The sequence below is a fragment of the Serinus canaria genome, chromosome 7, assembly GCF_022539315.1.
Source record: "Serinus canaria isolate serCan28SL12 chromosome 7, serCan2020, whole genome shotgun sequence".
NCBI classification, from domain to species: domain Eukaryota; kingdom Metazoa; phylum Chordata; class Aves; order Passeriformes; family Fringillidae; genus Serinus; species Serinus canaria.
Genome location: NC_066321.1, coordinates 149,447 through 168,549, shown reverse-complemented (window position 1 = coordinate 168,549; position 19,103 = coordinate 149,447). Strand labels below are relative to the sequence as shown.

General features: G+C 36.3%; 1 protein-coding gene across 17 annotated transcripts in view; it reads right to left on the bottom strand.

Moving 5' to 3' along the window:
• Nucleotides 1-328: 328 nt before the first annotated feature.
• Nucleotides 329-19,103, bottom strand: part of BAZ2B (bromodomain adjacent to zinc finger domain 2B) — a 113,106-nt gene continuing 94,331 nt past the window's right edge. For 11 of the 17 annotated variants that reach the window (XM_050976940.1, XM_018911199.3, XM_050976947.1 and 8 more), the window contains 13 exons: nucleotides 16,395-16,638; nucleotides 14,735-14,797; nucleotides 13,377-13,521; nucleotides 10,104-10,768; nucleotides 9,320-9,596; nucleotides 9,009-9,164; nucleotides 8,384-8,544; nucleotides 7,172-7,482; nucleotides 6,651-6,786; nucleotides 4,711-4,857; nucleotides 3,739-4,001; nucleotides 2,953-3,096; nucleotides 329-1,790 (listed from right to left, as the gene is read on the bottom strand). In XM_050976940.1, coding sequence (XP_050832897.1) covers nucleotides 1,637-1,790; nucleotides 2,953-3,096; nucleotides 3,739-4,001; nucleotides 4,711-4,857; nucleotides 6,651-6,786; nucleotides 7,172-7,482; nucleotides 8,384-8,544; nucleotides 9,009-9,164; nucleotides 9,320-9,596; nucleotides 10,104-10,768; nucleotides 13,377-13,521; nucleotides 14,735-14,797; nucleotides 16,395-16,638 — 2,866 coding nt within the window. In that variant the 3' untranslated portion in view covers nucleotides 329-1,636. The remainder of the gene's footprint in view (nucleotides 1,791-2,952; nucleotides 3,097-3,738; nucleotides 4,002-4,710; nucleotides 4,858-6,650; nucleotides 6,787-7,171; nucleotides 7,483-8,383; nucleotides 8,545-9,008; nucleotides 9,165-9,319; nucleotides 9,597-10,103; nucleotides 10,769-13,376; nucleotides 13,522-14,734; nucleotides 14,798-16,394; nucleotides 16,639-19,103) is intronic. The other 6 variants (XM_050976954.1, XM_050976955.1, XM_050976956.1 and 3 more) reach the window with 3 other exon arrangements.

The window sequence follows — 19,103 nt, the reverse complement described above, 5'->3', positions numbered from 1 at the left end:
ATGATTAATGCCCATCTACAGGCCAAAAAAGGGCCTGTAGAACCTTACATGGACAGCAATTTTCAGAAACACGACCAAACGTGTGCATTTCCATGTCCATAAGGACAGTGATCTCAACCTTGCCACACCTCTCTTATTTACAGGCAGGGAACTTCTCTCTGACTGCTTGGCAACTGCTTCTTATGAACTACCATTAAAACCCCAAGAGAATTTGATGCATCCTAAGAGCTCAATGTTAAATGCAGGTTTCCCAAGATATTATCTAAAAAATACCCCAAACCAAGAAACTTGTATGTATACAACCTGAAGATTAAAATTGTCAAGAAAATCTGGTTTGCAAAACAGTCTTTTATTGTATCCGTGCCACACATACTAGTGAAAAATAACACTCCTAAAAAGGGAAAAGAAAAAGAATGCTACCTTTCCACAACATTTCTTTTAAATAAAACTTCAAGTACTCTTACATTAGTACAAAAAAAAAATTCCGATCTATCTGCCCCAACAGGCCACCACAACACACAGTAGATAAAACACAGTGGTTACAAATGTCTTCTTTTGTTATTCTGTGGCAAGGCAAATGGAGGAAATGTTTCTATGAAAAAATACTGTGTGCGTAGGAAATTGTCACAATTTTCTTCCACATGGATACAAATAATGATTATACTTGGATTTGAGGCCGTGGGGGCTTGAAATTATATAACAAAATAGAAAAATGAAAAACTAATATCCCCTACACCCTGTTTTAAAGGCAGGCACTACCAAGATTAAGGAGACTCCACAGTGTTGGTAGAGGATAATTACTGTACAAGCCATAGAGCTATAATTACTTAAAGACTAAAATAAAATGCTACCATCTTCCTAAGGCATAAACAATAATGTCTGCAAACAATATGTACACATCATACATATTTAAAACAAGACTTAATATAAACAATAATGAACAGTATATACATGTCTCAATTTTTCTTCACTGTCTTGAAATACAATTTAACTACACAAGTGATGCAGCAACATATATATAAATGTACTCGTAACTCTACAGTAAAGTTTAATTTTAGTGCCTTCATAGCACATCAGTGTAAACAGTTTTACTTGGCTTTGTTTTATATTTTAAAACATTCCTTGTTGTATTTTCAATATTTAAAGCAATTTTCTAGTTCTTCCTTTTCACAGAAAACGAAGATTCTGAATGCTGTATAATCATAAATAATTCATAAAATTAAATACATTCACTAAAAAATAAACTACAAAGTAAAAAAAAAGAAAAATAGATATTTATTGAAAGGGAAAAGAGAACCATTTCCCCAAGTAGAGCTCTGGTGGTTGAATATTCAGTGCGTTTTGATAAATTGCTATTGCACTATAACACCCCTTTCTTTGAAATTCTTTGGGTGTGCTTCCCTGTTCTACCTAAATTAGTTTGTTAAAACACACAAACCAATAACCAAGGGGCCATGGTTGCTGTAGGAGTGAAGCCTTTAAAACTAGTATCACAACTCTGTGATATTTTGAAGGAGAAAATTAGTTACGTATGTGCCTTGCACTTCCATGTAAATACAGTTCACATTGCTGGTCTTATCAGTCCTCATTTAAAAGAAGGGAAAAAAATAAAATAAAAAAAAAAGTCCTAGTAGCTTCAGCTCACTTTGAAAATCTCTGTCCATTTCTTTTCAAAATACTTCCTCATATTGTGGCCAGCCCTGCCTATGTCAGAATCATCTTCATTGAAAGTTTCACAGTTGTCAAAAACAAGCCTGACATCCAGCGAAAATGCTTCAAGATTAGGGTACCTAAAAGAAGGAAAAAAGGGAATGATTTTTGGAACACAGAGAATCAGAGGAAAAATATTTCAACTACATGAGAAAATATTTAAGTAAGAATTTAAGTTAGAATTTCTAACAAGAAAATGAACATCAGTGAAAGGAAATACGCTCTTGTCCCTGTTTTGCTATTTTCCTCACAAGTTTTCTGAGGCAGAATTTCATGCCTGTACTCGAAAACAAACTTTTAGATAACTAATTCCTCCCTCTCTTTAACAGCTTTCTAGCTAAAATCTACGGCTGTTTTCTATTTATGCATTTATTCTTGCGTTCAGGGTCCTTTCAAAATATTGAATACAGTTGAATTTATCTAAATGAGGAACAAATGGGTAAAAAAAAAAGGCTGCCCAAATAATCTTGTGACACTCTCTTTACTAATTCTTTTTATTATCCTGAACATACCCCTGAATGGCCCAAAGACTGTTCCAATATTCACAGGAATTATTAAAAATAATAGAAGTTACAAGTCTAGTGATATGAGCACACGGGAAGCATTTAAATCTCATATTCATGGGAGAAAAAGTCTGAAGAAGTTAAAATGCTTCTTGTGCTATCCTAGGGAAGTTGCTGTGTGGAGCCGACAGACACTGCAGAGGGTCCATCTTCACAGATTCATTAGAGCATAGGGATATTAACAAGGAGGGAAGGTACACAGAGGCATTTAGTGTGGTGTTCTCTTTAAAGAATCCATGCAGTTTAATTGCAGGACTATAAAATGATTAACCACCATTACGGGAGTGTTACCTACAAAAGAGCTGTCATTTCACTCCACAGCCACATCATTTACAGGGACTCCAGAAGCTTAAAGCCTTCACAGCTGGTTCTCTCTGACATGCAATAACACTAAGGTGTCTCCATGAAAAAAGGTTCCTTTTGATTGTTTTGGTGCATTTGACCTGGCAGTTTTATTATTTTTCAGCCAGTTCCACACATTGTCCCATCCAACATGCTATTTCACTTGGATATGGCAAAGATAAAAACATACAATAAAGAATTTTTATTTTGACTGTAAAAGTAATGACAGATGTGTCAGACCAGAACAATATAGTTTGGCTAATTTTAATCATGTATTGTATTTCAGTGGTTAAATAGTTTTAAAATGTAAAGTACAATTTACAATAGGTTTACTTACTGTCCACTACTGAGCTTGTCTCTAATGGTAGAAAAGTCCATAGGTTTTTTAATAACTTTCTTATAACCAGGAACAAGTTTCAAGTTTACAGGAAGTAAGAAAGGCCAGGCATCTTCATGAGTTTCCAATTCTGAGAGAATCATACTAAATAAAATAAGGTTTTGAATCAGTATTTTTAAATTTTATTCATACATTCACAGTGTTTTTCCCTATTACATGAATTCCCTATGAGCTGCCAACCTATTCACTTTACAAAAGGAAATCTTCTGCGCCCTGTTGAAGGCTGAGAACAATGTACATAGAGACAACTAAGTAACCAATATAGCATTAAACTCTCTCCAGGCGACCTGTGTGAGATGAAATTCTAATGATCAACATTCCAAACGAAAACATGGTCCTGCAACTTTGATCCTCAGTGTAAACCATTTGCAAACCAGCTGCTAAGACTGACTTTCCAAGAGTGTGGCAAGGCTAAAGGATGTCCCTTTGACTGAGCAGCTATGCTACCACAGCAGATGGTTCACGTGCGCCCATTTGGACACAGCGGACATTGTCTTTGACACCCTTGTATCAAAGTGTCAGTGCCACTGCTGCTGGGCTTCACTCTTCTCCCAGAAGACACACGTGTGTATAGGTATACATATATACATACACACACACACAATGTGTATAGATATGTACATTTGTCATACAACAGCATTCCTGTTTCCCAAAACAGAGAGAAAAAGGATCAAGTAATACTTGTTTCAACAAGACTAGCCCTAAATTTAGCATCTGACACTTTACCTGCATATAGCCAGGTCCTTGGAGTCTCCATCTCTCTTAGGTTTCTTAACAGCAGTGCAAGTTTCTTGCTTTAACTGGCTTACACAAACATTTTCATCAATTTTTCTTTTTTTAGGGTCTGTTTTTCCTCTTTTTAAGGCAAGACTTGTAGTTGCAGAGTCTTCATCCTCTGTTTCGCCTACTAATTTTCTGCTTCTCTTTTGTTCATTACTTTTTTTACCTTTAATTTGAAGTTTTTTTATCTTTAGAGTTTGACCACTTGCCTACAATAGAGACAACTGAAATAAGTAATAACCTAGAAATTACAGAAACCTCTGTTATCACTGACAGACAATAATTAAGATCAGAAACAGAAGTACCAAAACAAATTAAATATTTAATATTAGAGATTATTCGCTTTTTGCTCTTCTCTGAAGGCAAATAAGGCTGCAGAAATTCCTGGTACTCATGACCTAGGCTCTCAACTTGTGACAATACAAAAGCACTTGACATTCAAATTAGTACAAGTTAACAACCAAGTTGGCATACTTTTAGACAAACATTCGTCCATTACTAAATGGCTGATACAAACATACAAAAAAAAAAAATTCACTAAGTTTTTTCTCTGATTTTTCTTTTGAAACAGAGCCTGACACATTGGTCTGTTAGCACTTAATGATGAAACTTCAAAAACAAATACTGAATAAATTTTTTAAAAGAAATTAAAAATTATGGTATTGAATAAGCATGAAAATTCTGGACCTACTCACATTAAAAAGCCCATAGTTTAGAACAAATAAAACTGTAGCCTTTACTGCTACTAAAATACAAGTTAAATAAAACTACTAATTTCATAATTTAATGAGAGCTCCCCATAAAATATACAGACAATTATTTTCACTGAAAAAAGCACTGGTAGACCTACCAGTAACTCTACCACATATAATAAACCAGTCACTTGCTCCAGCCCCTTCATCCTGACAGGAGTGTTACCTTTGCTATGCAGGCAGGACAGAACCAGTCCCCATCTGGGATGGTGCTGATCTTGGGTCTGTGGCAGTAGGTGTGACAGCCTTTATCACAACCATCACAAAGGAGCAGTAGTTCCTCATTATCTCCCTTTCGACAAATTTGGCAGTACTGTAATTGATGAAAAATGGGTTTAATTCAATTTTTAAAATTTGAAACACATAAACAGTACCTAAATTACTGTTCTCCTTCAAACACGTAAATTCACTCTCAAAAATACATTCATTTTACTTTGGTCAGAATCTGCTTATGATGATATCCATAGAAGAATATATGAAGTATTTAAGGAACTACATAAAAGGATACATTTGGGGAACATGTTGGAAAAGCAATTCATTTATTATAAGACAAGTATCCCTAGAGCACAAAAAAAGATGAGCACTTTTTATAATTCATTAATGTCAGTGAGAAGTAAAGGTATACCTGTCAAAACCTCTTGGCCCAAACATACTATCTCAGAAATCTTCTCTTCATTTATGCCCATGCTGTATATGAACACTGTTATTTAATAAAGAAAATTTATATTTTACAAGGGCATTCCCACATAATAATTGGTAAGGATCTTATCCAAGGGCCACCATGAACAAATGCAGCAAAGCAAAACAAATGATCCCAGCACTTCCTAAAATTCACACTAGCTTAAAAATATCTAAAGGACTGCTAATTTTCTTAAATACATTGTGTGATTTTGCTAATTACCTTCTTTTTAGACATCTTTTTCAGGAACTTAAAAAATCTTCAAATATTTTCACCAAGTACGTGATTAAACATACACCAGTATGTTTAAACATACAGTATTAAACATACACCAGAATGTTTACTGGTATCACAGAATACTCTGAGTTGGAAGAAACGCATGAGGATCATCGAGTCCACCTCTTACGTGAATGGGCCATACAGGGATTGAATCGGTGACCTTGGCGTTATGAGCACCCTGCTCTAACCGTGTTGTAATTAAATGCAAAGAATATTTAAACCATTGAGAGGGATACATTTTTTTCTGCATAATATATTACTTCATCTTGAAAAATTCCAATGCCTTTTCGGGTGCTCCTATCAAATTCATAAGCATTTTGCACTAAAGCTACTGCTTAAAGTAACAGCTATATAAACTCAAAAGTAGAGTGTGACATTACAGCTTTTATTTAAATCATGCTTTAATTGTCCCGATGTAATTAGAATTTGTATAGGAGTGACAGAAATTAAAAAATTAGGAAAAGGACCACAAATGGAAGAATCACTTTTGCCACCCTCTACACAACACTGATCATACTTTATCACATCATAGTCACTATTGCTGTAGTAATAAGTTTTGTGTTCAGGAATTTGAGGTTCAGAGGTCCTTGCAAATTTTGACACATCCCCTTCATGTGCTTTTTTTGTATATGTAGTTGACACAGATTGACCTGCTGAGTGTAAAAGGAAACAGATATTTCAGCTTGTCTCTTCACACACTTGCCTAATTTGTATGTTCAGTTGTGAGAACTCTGCATGCAAAGAAGCTGCATATTTGCAGCATCTCAACTTTCTAAAAAATGAAATCTTTAATGAAGGATATATGATGTTGAACCTCCATAAAACTTGTGTCACAGGTGAGGTTAGAAACACTCCATTAGAAAGAGTATATTTCATCAGATGGAGCAAGATGACTTTCACCTCGATGTCATCATCAAAGAATAATTCCCATCTTAAATAATGTAACCATTTACAAGAGCTTTCTATCTTAGCAAGTTCAGGATGCTCAATTTGGCAATCAAGGGACAATCTTTTCCATCAGGCTTATTCATCTGTGCACAATGCACAGTTTAACTTTGTGAGGTTCTATGTGAAGTAGTAAGAAATATATTGACTTAAAATGTCTGAAGTTGGAACACAGGATATAGCAAAACAGTTCAGATACTTACAACTTTCATAATGGATTTTTCCCATGCTATTGATTTCTGTAACTGCTGAATGCACAGAGCTACCTGGGCAGCGCTGCGTGCTTCTGACAGTGCCCTTCTCCACACCCTTAGCCCTGGAGCAATATCCTCTTCAGTTCTGCATTAAAATACAAGCAAATTAAGTAGGTCACACCTGTGTTTGTTCATGTTTAAATGTGAGACAATCATTATCACACTGAAAGCCAAGCAATGACAAAACATACACAGCCAATAAGTATAAGGTTTAAGCAACTAAATTTCATGTAGTGCACAGACTGTGGCTACGTGCCTCAAAGCTTAGTCACAACCAGTTAAATGTAAGATAACTTTGCAAGATTATTAACAAACATAACAAAAAATTCTTTACAAAGCACCATGCAGAATAAGATGATCCATATGGATCACAGACATACAAGAAAGTACATAGATAACAGGCAATAAGAAAATAGGCTCCAATTAGCAAAGAAGCACAATAATTTTTCAAGTTAATCTCAATAACCTACCCGTCACCATCACCACTAATAGATGGTGCAGGAGCAGGGACAGTAACTGTGCCCACATTATCCAGTTTGATCTGAATGGTGGTACTTAAGGGGCTCTTCAGATACCTTCGCTCTATGTTCCGCTCCAAGTCAGCGAGCCTGGTTACAGCTATATCTAGAGGGTTGTCACTCCTCCGCTCTAGAGAGCTGGCATTGCCTTCTCCGCCTCCAGCACAATCTCCATCGTGCTTCTTGTGCAATCTAGTAATTGACTTATGTTCACGATATACCAAGTCGTCTCTCTCTGATGCAGGTTCAGGACACAGCCAACCCTATGTCAATAGAAAGGTTTGGGCATTTACTGGTTGCTGTTAATTCAGTGTGTAATCAGAGGAACTGTTTTATGGAATCAAACTAAGTAATTGAAGTGCTGTTTCCAGTAGATCTTGGTTACTTGTAATCCATCTGTAGAGACATTTTCCAAAATATCCAGAGAACTAAAATAATTAATCAAGAAACACAAGCATTACTGGACTTTCTGAAGGGACCTTTCTGCAACAGTCAGCATTCTTATCCCCTTGTGAAGCATCCCGTTCTCTTAGCTGAAACATCACAACAGGTCTACCTGTTCAGTAAGCTCAGGAGGCAGGATCAGGACACAGGAAATTAACATCCATCTCATGTCAAAAACTAGGTCCCAAACACTGCACCTGTACTATAGCCAAACATACACAATTTGATAACCTTACACCCACCTTGGAAAAATTCCAAAATCCAGAGAATTCTTAACTGTATCACACTCATAACCATTATATGCTCTCCATGACTCTACAATACTCAAGCAAATTATTCTGATGCACTTGTAGCCATTTCTGAAAGCATTAACAGCAAAAATCACACAAACCAGGCAGAACTGTTGCAACCCACCCAAGAGTCAAGCAGTCTCTGTGAAATACAGTCTTTGCATTCAGAGAAGGTCAACAAAATGTATATGGAACTGCACTGTAGGAGAACACTCTCCAGGATCTGCCATTCTGAGCATCTTCAGCTGAAGACTGAACTGTAATAAAATGTTTCAAACACAAATCTCCATGATACTACACAGTGCATTTGTTTCATTTGTAGGCAATTAGGATGGAATAAGAAGGCACTTACCAATACACAAAGACTGCTATCTACTTTAAATTCATACCACTTATTTTAAAAAGACATTTTACTGAAAGTTGGTTTTACCTTAACTTGTAAACTAGCTGATGCAACTCTCCTCTCTAGATCTTCCACCTGCTGAAGAACAGCAAGATCCATCTCCATAGCTTGTTCTTCTACTGACCAGTTTTCCACAACATCCCGAGTTACCTGGTTATCTTCATTTTCATTGATATCAATAATTGCAACTGTATTTGAGAATCACATTTTTATTATTTTAATTAACATTACAACTGCACTGGTAAATTCGAGCTTATTTACCTGTCACGCCAGGTGAAGAATTGTTGTGAAAGTATACTATTCTTAAAATACCCAATATGAACAACAAATTCTGTATGCTTTCAAACTTTCAATTTAAGGGCAAGAAGGGGAAGGAGAGGCCAAGTGTTACAGAGATGGAAAGAGCTTCAGAAGGTTACCAGAGCTTAAGAAGGTTATTCATATCACTAGAACTATTTACATTACATGGCATTTCTCTAATCCAGTAAGTTTCCAGAACAGGGATGGTGAAAATGCAGCTACAGATGAGGAGACCTTTACCTTTTTTCTCCAACCATTACTTTAACTCTCCTGCTAAACATACCCCAGGAGAGCTCTATGTCTGTTGTCTGATGACCCAACACCATGTGTAACATAAATATCAGCTACATACCATCCTTGTTTTTGATGCAGGCCAGAGTGATATAATCCATGTGTTTCTGTATCTGCTTTTGTAAGGCCTTTTCTCTTATTCCCCTGAGATGCAGCACTTTAAGCAAAGATTTTAGGTCCTCCGGATCAGTAATCCTCCACCATCCATACTGCATTTCTAAATCAAGACAAGCATATAAACATTTTACAGGTGCTTTTTTTTATGTGATCACACATGATCAGATTAGAAAATCAATAGGCAAATTGTTAACACAATTGTAACATGAGAGAGACACTGCAGAAATTATCACCTTACTGTTGCATTACACTTACCTTCTGGTATAGGCTTTGGGTTAGGATAATCTACAGGCTTGGCTACTTCAGCTGCTGTAGAAGGGACAGGAGCTATTTTTTCAGCTTGTAGTGCTGGTGATTCACTTTTACTTGCAGGAACACTAGATGCCAAGAATGAGTTACCATTCACTTCAGATAATCCCAGCCCTGATCCAAGAGCAGGTAAAGGAGATGGAAATGGAACATTTGAAGTAAGAACTCCTGCAGGCCATCCACAAAACTGAAGTCCCATTATAGGTAGTCCTGTCTTCATCTGCTACAAAGAACAACTACCATTACTATGACCAAGAAACCTGAATTACTATTAGGATGCTATTTGTCAAACAATACTCAAAACACAAAGAAAGCCTTTACTCAATACTTCGTTTCGTTTCAGAAAAACTAATATAACACTGACATGTAATACTTATTAGGGCCCTGTTAATGCTAAAAAACAATAGCTTCTAAAGGGAGGGTTTGGTGTTTTACACTTCTAAAAACCAGTTTGTATTTACTTGCTTTTCATTTAATACCAGTAGCCAACACTCTAAAAGCCAAATTAATTACTGAAATGCATGTACAAAATATCATACATTGGCTTAATTGATGCATCACAATCTAGTATTATAAAATTTCTGTATTTAGTTACTAACATTTAGAAATAGGAAAAAAATAAAGAAATGCAGATATAATGATTGCAGGTCTTTGAAATAATTTGTATAAACAGACATCCTGCCCAAATAAAGTCTGCAAATTCAAGGTATTCAAAAATTAATTTATTTACCTGCAGCGGCGACAATGCAAAAGGACTTAATCCCATGGGACTCTGTGCAGAGGTTGAGCCCAGAAGAGGAGATGGAACAGGTGACGGTGAGTTTGATGGTGGATGTGACTGAGGAGTGAGTGGAGCTGTAGTAGCTGGTGTGTCCAAGTGGGTGACTGAAGTGTCATCACAGGGCACCCGTGGTAACAGGCTGAACCACTGCCTGCTTTTCTCAGTAAGAGTCTTTAACAACTGATCATTTGGAATTAGTGGAGAACTGTAAAATTTTCCTGTCCCACTGGCATTAGGACTGAAAAGATTATTAGACTCAGGCTTCTCAATGGAGCTTTGTGATGCAGGCGGTTGAAGACTGCAGAGAGAGTTTTTTGAGTTACTTGGGTAAGATAATGTGCAGCCATTTGCTGCACTGCCATTAGGTTTCGGGGACATAGTATCAGACTCAGGTGGCATTTTTGCTACCTCTAACAGTTTGCTTAATTTTGAAAATGACCCGGGCTTTTGTAAAAACAGGTTAGTGCTGTCCTTTTCTTTCAGATTTTCCTTTTGGTCACAGTGAGTTGTAGCTATGCAATGCAATTTTTCTTCTGATTCAAATTCTTCTTCTTTGATATGCATACTTTCTTCCTTTTTTAACTTCTCTTTTTCTTTTGCGATTTCTTCTAGACCTAAAAAGGTGCAAGAAACACCAATTACCTGTAACACATCAATTATTTTACCAAATTTTTAAAGTCCTAGTTTGAATTAAAAATAACTTCGTTTTTGGCTCAACACGTAAGATTCCCATGTCTTTGCTGTTGTTGCTGTTAATGAAATACATTCTCACTTTACAGCACACTTTACAGAAGGAAACAAGTTTCTAGGCATACAGATTTAAACACTACTAAACACCTCTAGGAAAAATCCCCTCAACCTGGCTAACACACTACTGGATTCATCCAGTACTACATCGGAAGCAGTTTGCCAGTGCAAAGTCTCTGAAAGGGACAAATTTTGGCCAGCTTTCTTTTTGCAGGACTCTGCATGCCTCATCGAGAAGCTTCTCTGGTGATATCGAGTGCAATGTTTACAGCCCTAAGTTTACTTTTGCAACTGATCGTTTCATTAAACACACAGCCAACTATGAAATGGAGAACCAAAATTCCTTTTACAAAATCAAATATTTCCCAAACACCAAAATAACATTAAACATTTTACTTCTGTCAATACAGATCATTAACAACTTTAACTGTGCAACAATATCAACAGTCTATGAAGTTTAATACTCTTTCAAGAGCCACCCAGAACGACTGGAACTCCACATAACTAAGCAGACAGCTAACATCCAAACAATTTAAAGTACAGCAAGCAGAAGCTGATGAAAAAAACCCAAATTTCTTTAAACATAGGAGATGCAAATCTGAAGATCTAGCTTTTATGAAAGGAAAAGACTTTTTTTTTCTCTTCTTTGCACTACTGGTCTTTCTTAACCATTTCTCTTCTATCCTTATACTGAGTGCTAATTCAGACAAAAGGTCTTTAATAGTATAAAATGCTTTTAAATAGAGAACTGTTAGCGTAAGGGGAAGGAGGTAGAAAATCCAACTCCTTATTTTATGTTCATCAGATATGGTAGTCACAAAGAAACACATGGCTTACAGTTCATGGCAAGCACATCTACATATATTTACTTGCTCTTGAAAAACTGTAATTTCTACTAAGAAGTTACATCCCCTCCTATTAAAACTCCAAAATGTGTTCACAGTTATGGTCTGTATCAAATTAGGAATCAGCATAAACATGAAAATCATGAAAATGACTACACAAAAGGGATAGAGAAGTTTTGTTTAAATGGTCAGACCACTCAAGACTTTATGTCTCCTATTTCCAAGGTTTAGGGTTAGGGTTATGGAATTAGAAACAGATAAACTGTAGAATTTACATAAAGAGGGCAAACTAAGAGCTGAGGGGAAGAGGAGGTAGGTGAGAATATAAGAATACATCTGTTTTCCTTTTCAGGGAGATTAAACTTTCATTAAGACAACATTAAAAAACAGAGGTTTTGCCCTACAGCTCTTGGCTAAAACTGTGTGGGTTGGTTTGTATTTGTTTGCATTTTTTTACTATTTTAAGACAGGTAAGTATATGTAAACTATTTTCTTTGTGTAGCATTTCCAAAGCGTTCGGGAATTCATCTGGGTAAAATATAATGAAATACAGCAAACCAAAGAAATGCAAGCAGCACATTCTGTATGCAGCTACTTGTGCAAAACCGCTCCTAACACAGAGCATAACAATGTGGAGCAAGAGACAGAGAGGAAAGTACTTTTTCTGCTACCCATTTTAGAAAGAGAACTTGATAATCAAGATTACATTTAGGAGAAGTTCTAGGGCTTATTTTTGGACCACAAACCAGGCTCAAATTTCCTACTATGCTGTACTGTTACAGTTAATTAAACAGCTCTCTAGAATGATATAATTCTCATGAGATCATGCAATTCTGATGTGCATCAGATCTTTTCCTTGTTATTTTTTGAAGGAAAAAATGTGAGACAAATGAGGTTATGGTTCATATATATGAAAATTAGAAAGGATTTCTCTGTGGCCAAAATGAAGGTTTATGTTTAAAAATTCTAATACCAACAAAAAAGTCAGATTAATACATAATTTCTGCATCTATCCAATTAAAAGTGTGTAAAAAATTCAACCACAGTTAACATACAACTGTCACAAGCCCAAAATTACATTTGAGTTTTAGCAAAGTGATTTCAGCAATTGCTGGTTTAAGAAAAATCAATTGGTAAAATATAGACACTAAATCATGTGGTTTATTAAAAAACAAGGTTCTTCACTGCATGACAGTAATTGGCATATTTTTGCAGACATCTATCATATCTTCATGCACAGAATAGTCTGTGCATTTGCAACAAATCTGATGAGGAAATTTTTTTCTGCATTCTATGGTCCTCCTGATTTTCATACACAGAGATCACTGCTATAGGGAAAGGTAAAATAGCTCCAAAACAAGAAGCTCTGCAGGTAGGTAAAAGCATAACATGTAGAAGTATAACAATTGAAAACTTCCAAAATATCAATCCTTGTTTTGTATTACCTGATTTTTCATAACCAGAAAGAGATACCAGAGAACCACTTAAGGGGAGAGTTCTATTGGCAGCAGCCTGAGGGCATCTGGCTGAGGGTGAAGACCTTGCTGCACAAAGCCAGCGCCTCCAGAGATGGGCAGCATGTCTTGGCCTTGTATGCCTCTGCGTGCCACCATTCATTTATGGCTCTTACCTTCACCACTTTCCATGCCTTCTACAAAAATACCACCACACTGGGGCAGGATCCAGTACCGGCGCCTGTAACGGTCCTGACCAAACATCATTGAACGCAGACAGTGGGAAGCTTCAAATAACTTCTTTCTGTACTGGCTTTGTTGCTATTTAAAAAAGGGAGAGCATTATAAATCAGTGGGAGGGAAAAAAACCTCATTCTTAGAGAAAACATCTGGCTGCTAGACTGAAGAGAAGTTCAAGGGTCGGACAAGGAGGGCCTCTCAGAGACTCGGGATAGTGGTATGTCTGTGTGTATCTGTGTGATATTCTACTCACAATCGCTGCCTTGATGATTTTACTTACAAAACTTCCTTTAAAAAAAAAAATCCATCAAAGCACTTCCTGGCTAGGTTTAACCTCTAAAAACACACTGCAATGGTGCACCTTGTCTTTTTATCGCTGACTCACAAAAAGCGGTGGATTAAAGAAAGACATCATTGCAGGAGAACAGCTGAGATCCTAATAATTTTACAGCATCAGCAAGTGGTAAACAGAGCTCTGAAGACAGATGATAATGCAACTGTTGATGGGAGACTAGTGAGATATTTTAACTGTTCATAAAAGAATGACAACAACAATACACAAAAATAAACTGTCTTTGAAAATAACACAGCTCTTTTGGGGGGGAGGTCAACAAGAACTTCAGTTAGTTTATTCAGTTTTTGCTCTGATAAATAGAAACTGATGGGAGTCAGGTGGAATCCTGGACTTCCAATTTACTGGAATTTGGAGCATTAGAGAAACCAACACATGAAGTCTTAAATGACAAATTTTCTAATAGGAATGATAAAAACATGGGCCATGAATACCACTAACTACAGCATTGCATCTTTCTCATTTACTCTTCTCTTCCAATTCTATTGCTGCTTCTTTCAAAATGTGAAGCCCCGACAGTTCTGTATTGGCTTGGAGCACAATGGCAGAAATCAACATGAAAAGGAGGGCATGAGAACAACAATCCATTGTATAACTGAAACCATTGCTTCTCATACACTAAATTTGTCATGACTTTCTACGATCAATAAACAGGAATATGTGAAGTAGATCTGGATAAAAATTACATTATTCTCTGAAGTGCAAATACATTATCAACTATGACTATTAACTGCCTTTTGAGTGACCTCTACTTAGTGCCACCTGACGAAACTCACAGTTCAGGTGTCATGAATCAGAGCATTATTCACACTTTCACAAAATAAGAGTAGATACTTATTTTAATTTATATTACCTTGGAGCATGGAAATTTATGTTTAATATACTAACTCATAACACCCAGTGATCACATTTGTAGTAGAAAAAAGAGTAATGATCTCTCACCTTTGTCAGTTTTTCAATCTGCTTCTCTAATTCTTCAACACTTGCTGTCTGATCCCCATCATCCTATAATCACCAAATATACTGTCACACCATGTTTATTTCAGGATAAAATCATACTACTATGTCTTATCTTTATTACAGGAAAAAGATGCAACAGAAAATGAGAGGAAAATACTAAAGAGAAAAAAAAAGTTCAAATTGTGTGCTTGTGCAATATATTTCACTAGCAACAACACAACTGAAAAGAGGATACACCTTGAATCTTTTTAAATCACCCAGACATGGAAAAAGAAGAAAGGTCATGTTTGCTGAAAACTGGAAGTAACTCAGTTTGTGCATGAATGCAACACTACAGAATTTAATTTTAGTTTCTAGGAAGCTTTTTAGATAGTCAAAATAATTTTAAGTGTTTCTCATGCATGAAATAATGGCATCTCTTAAAATTCTATCAGTAAGTCTTTGGTCAGTACACATCTGCATTTTACTTCAATGTCTACATGAAATTGTAGAGCTACTTTAAATTATAACTGTGCTATAAAAGTTACAGCATCAGTCCTGCTGATTTTTTAAGAGGAATGAGTTAATCATTAAGTCTGTGGTTGCCTTCTTCTTGCCTGTTTAGAGTCTTTTCCGTGACGAGAGTTTTAATTTAGTTGAAAAAAACCTTTGGAGATAGTAGTAAGTTTCCAAAAGAATATAGTCAAAATTATCTCCACCATAAGATACAAGTCTTGTATTTCTTGGCTTTGTAAAAGTGTACCAGAGCCACCTGAAATACTACATAGAACACAAATGCAATGGAATTTCTGGTAGATCAGAAAATTAATTTCTGTTACTGGAATTTTGTCTATGAAACGCCCAGTGCGCCAACACAGGAGATTGTACAAAACAGAGAAGGATTGAGGGATCAACCTGAGATTAGAAATCTAAATATTACTCTTTTAAAAATTCTGAATTATTTTTAAGAACTTTGGGCTGTTCCTCTAAGATAGTGTCTTCAATTCATACAAATTCTAGTACTTGAAATAAATTCACAATAACAACACAAAGGGCTATTCCTACACTAGAAATTAGCTGGGTTTCTAATTAAGGGCGTATGCAAACATCTGAGTTCACATATGTTGGATACATGCATTGTTCAAGAAGACTTCAAACCTTGCATGAATGGATCATTTTCTGGCAAACAGAAAATACCCAGTGCTGCATCAAGTGCTTTAAAACGTAGTATTTTCTCTTGCTTGTGCCTTGTATCAGGTTCCATCCAGTGGAAGCCTGTGCATTTCCATTAAAAACCATCTCAACAAGGTAAAAATCTTTCACTGATACTTCCTGTATTGTATCAGACAGTGACAAACAAAATTTATCATCTTGTGATCAAATAACGTCAGGCAGTGACCATGTGGGGGAAGTTGTAAAAAAAATGCACGAGAAGATAACTCAAGCTTCAAAACAGAGAATGTTAAAGGTAACTGCATTGTTCAGTTTTTAGTTAACAAAATAATAAAAACTAATAAAAATTTAAAACATTGGAAGTAAGTTATTATTCCCTCCTTTTTATGGCAACATTTTTGGGAAACAGTGCCATATTACAGAAAAACAGAAGGAAAACAAATTTTAGCTTATTTGCAAATTAAGTTTCACTATACTGACAACTCCCCACCTCATCCTCACAAACTTCTGCCTTTTTTCCTTTTTTATCATCTTTGTCTTCTTCATCCTCATCATCTTCATCTGCCTGATCATCACTGTCATCATCATCATCGTCGTCGTAGTCACTGTCCCCTCCCTTCCGCCGGCGCTTGCGGCCGGGTGCAGGTGTCTCCAAGGAATGGGGTTCCTCGCCTCCATCCCCACTCCCCGCAGCATCTCTTTTACCAGTTTTCTTGGCATGAATGATTCTAAGCCTTGGAACACATAAGAAAGGGTGAAATTATGGATTATGGCTGTAGCATAAATATACCTCTCTTCCTATGAGACTGAAAGAGAATCATACATTTCAGATTTGAATTAGAGCTTCTATCATGACACTCAAATGTATTTTCTCAATTTTTATTGTCACTAGTCAACAAGAAAAACTGATGTTATAAAACCCTTACTACTTGTGGTTCCGTTCTGAAAAGACTTTGTTTCTCCCAGGTCAATCTTACTGTGTAACTGTTCAGAAGAAATGAAACACAGGAGGGATTCTGAGAAGTCAGGAAAGACGATATAGAAGAAAGAACCATTTCAACTTATTTACCTTTTATTTAATGTGTTAAGAACATGATGAAAAAATACCTGTGTCTGAGCCAGGAAGGAAAAGGCAAAAATCCTCACTTGGAGTATGGAATTATATACATTGCTTGGTAACAGCAGGTTGATTTAATTTTTTTTTTCATTTTTTTATTTTGAGATTTTTATGAGCTTTAATTATCATTTGACTTCAGTCCTTTAGCTGAGCATTTTATTCTAAGATATACTTTTTTTTTCCCCTGGAGAATTTTAGTTACCTCAACTACTAAAGATTACTCTAACTGTCATTTTTCCTTTTATGAAAGAAAAGGGAAACTTACATACCAGTTATTATGGTTGTAGTAGACCTCCTTCTTCTATAAAACCCCTATAAGACAAGATTCCACACAGCAAAAATTACAGTTCCACCTATCAGGGAGCTTGCAGGCAAACATGCTGAACCACAGGAGGTGTATATAGCCAGGCTGAACCAGTCACTTATCACGCAGACCAAAAACGCAACTGACTTAGAAGAGATTCATAAACGAGTAGAAAAGACAAAGATTTTTAAAGAGATGACTGAAGAAGGTAGGATGGGAAAAGCAGAACGGTAACGACAAACACAATTACCAGGACGTAATTTTTCCTTGTCGTAGTCCTCTCTCTTCCCATCCTACAGAACAATATTCCATACAGCAAGTGACTACAAGTACAATGAGTGCTGTCCAAGTACTGGTTCCAGGGAATACTGACAAATGGACCAGCCTTCTAAAACACTGATAACCAGAGCCAGTTCTCAACAGCACAGACTGAAATGAAGGTGTCACTGTTCAACTGGGAGCAGCACTTTTTTTAGAAAAAGACTGTTAGCCAAGAAATCATCAAGGGGGCTTCAAAACTGCTGGGCTTCAGTTTCTTGGTATGGTTTTGCTATTGCTGTTGTTTTGGATTGGGCTTTTATGCACTGGTTAATCCACTGGAGAATTTATAAAGTTTTATACATTTATTTTTTCCATCTCAAGTGGATGTTTACCTGTTTTAGTGATTTAAAATATGTTAAAAAAATCTCAGGCCTTTCAGTGAATTTGGAAGCAAATAACATTTTCAGGTATTGTGCAAAAACCCTCAGTCTCCCTGCACATCAATACCACTCAGGCTACTAAGTTTTTTATAAACTTAATTTCCTTTTCAAGAGGATAACTTCGAGCCTCTTCATGTAGACTGGAAATTCCTGCCAATAAACAGGAATTAACTACCAACATCACTAGTTAATGACCGGATTATCAACTGCAGTGCTAGATGATTTTAGAGACAATTTACATACACTAAGATAATCTTGAAGACAACTGAGTAATAAAGCTGGCAAGTGAAGGTTCCATGACCTGCCAACACCTCTTTCATATACCTAAAGGAAATCAGAAGAAACAAAAAAGGCTACTTTTGCTGAAAGCAAAAACAAAGATGTAATGTTGTCAAGCACTAAAGGAAGCTTGCACGATACTGCAAATTCTCAAGCACGCAAATGAACCAAAGACGCTCTTCTTTGATAGCACCACAAGCAGAAGAAGGCAGCAGTCCCTACTCAAAGCAGTGCAGAGGCAGAAACCAATGCCAGCATAACTTTAAAAATGTACAGTTATTTCAAGAAGCAACATGATTTTTCTGCTGCTACCAAGATATTTGGCTCACTGAGAGAAGAAAACCCTCACTTAAGGAAGCTGTTCTGTCTTTCTCACTTTCAGGTATGGACCAAACCTGTAACTACTGAGAGAATCATGAAGTCTACTGACCTATAAAAAGAGTGGGTGGCCCATCAGAGAACCAGATGATTTACTTAAGCCTACTCTAATGGGATCTATAATGCTTACTAGATGACAGAAGGAAAATTCACCTTGTGACTTAGTGTTCATGCCTTCCCCATAATTTTTGCATTAAGTAGTAGGTAGTACCATGCAAAGAAATTCTGAACATTGCACTTTTCACATACTTCACCTTGCATCTCAAAAAATTAAAGTTTGGTAAAAAAGCATTAGCATCCCCTACCTAAACTCAGGGTGTAATTTCTCCCCTTAGTCACGCTGCTTTAAAGTTGAAATGGTTTCATTCAACAGAAATTAACTTACACAGAGCATATCACAACACTGGCATGTGAAAAGAA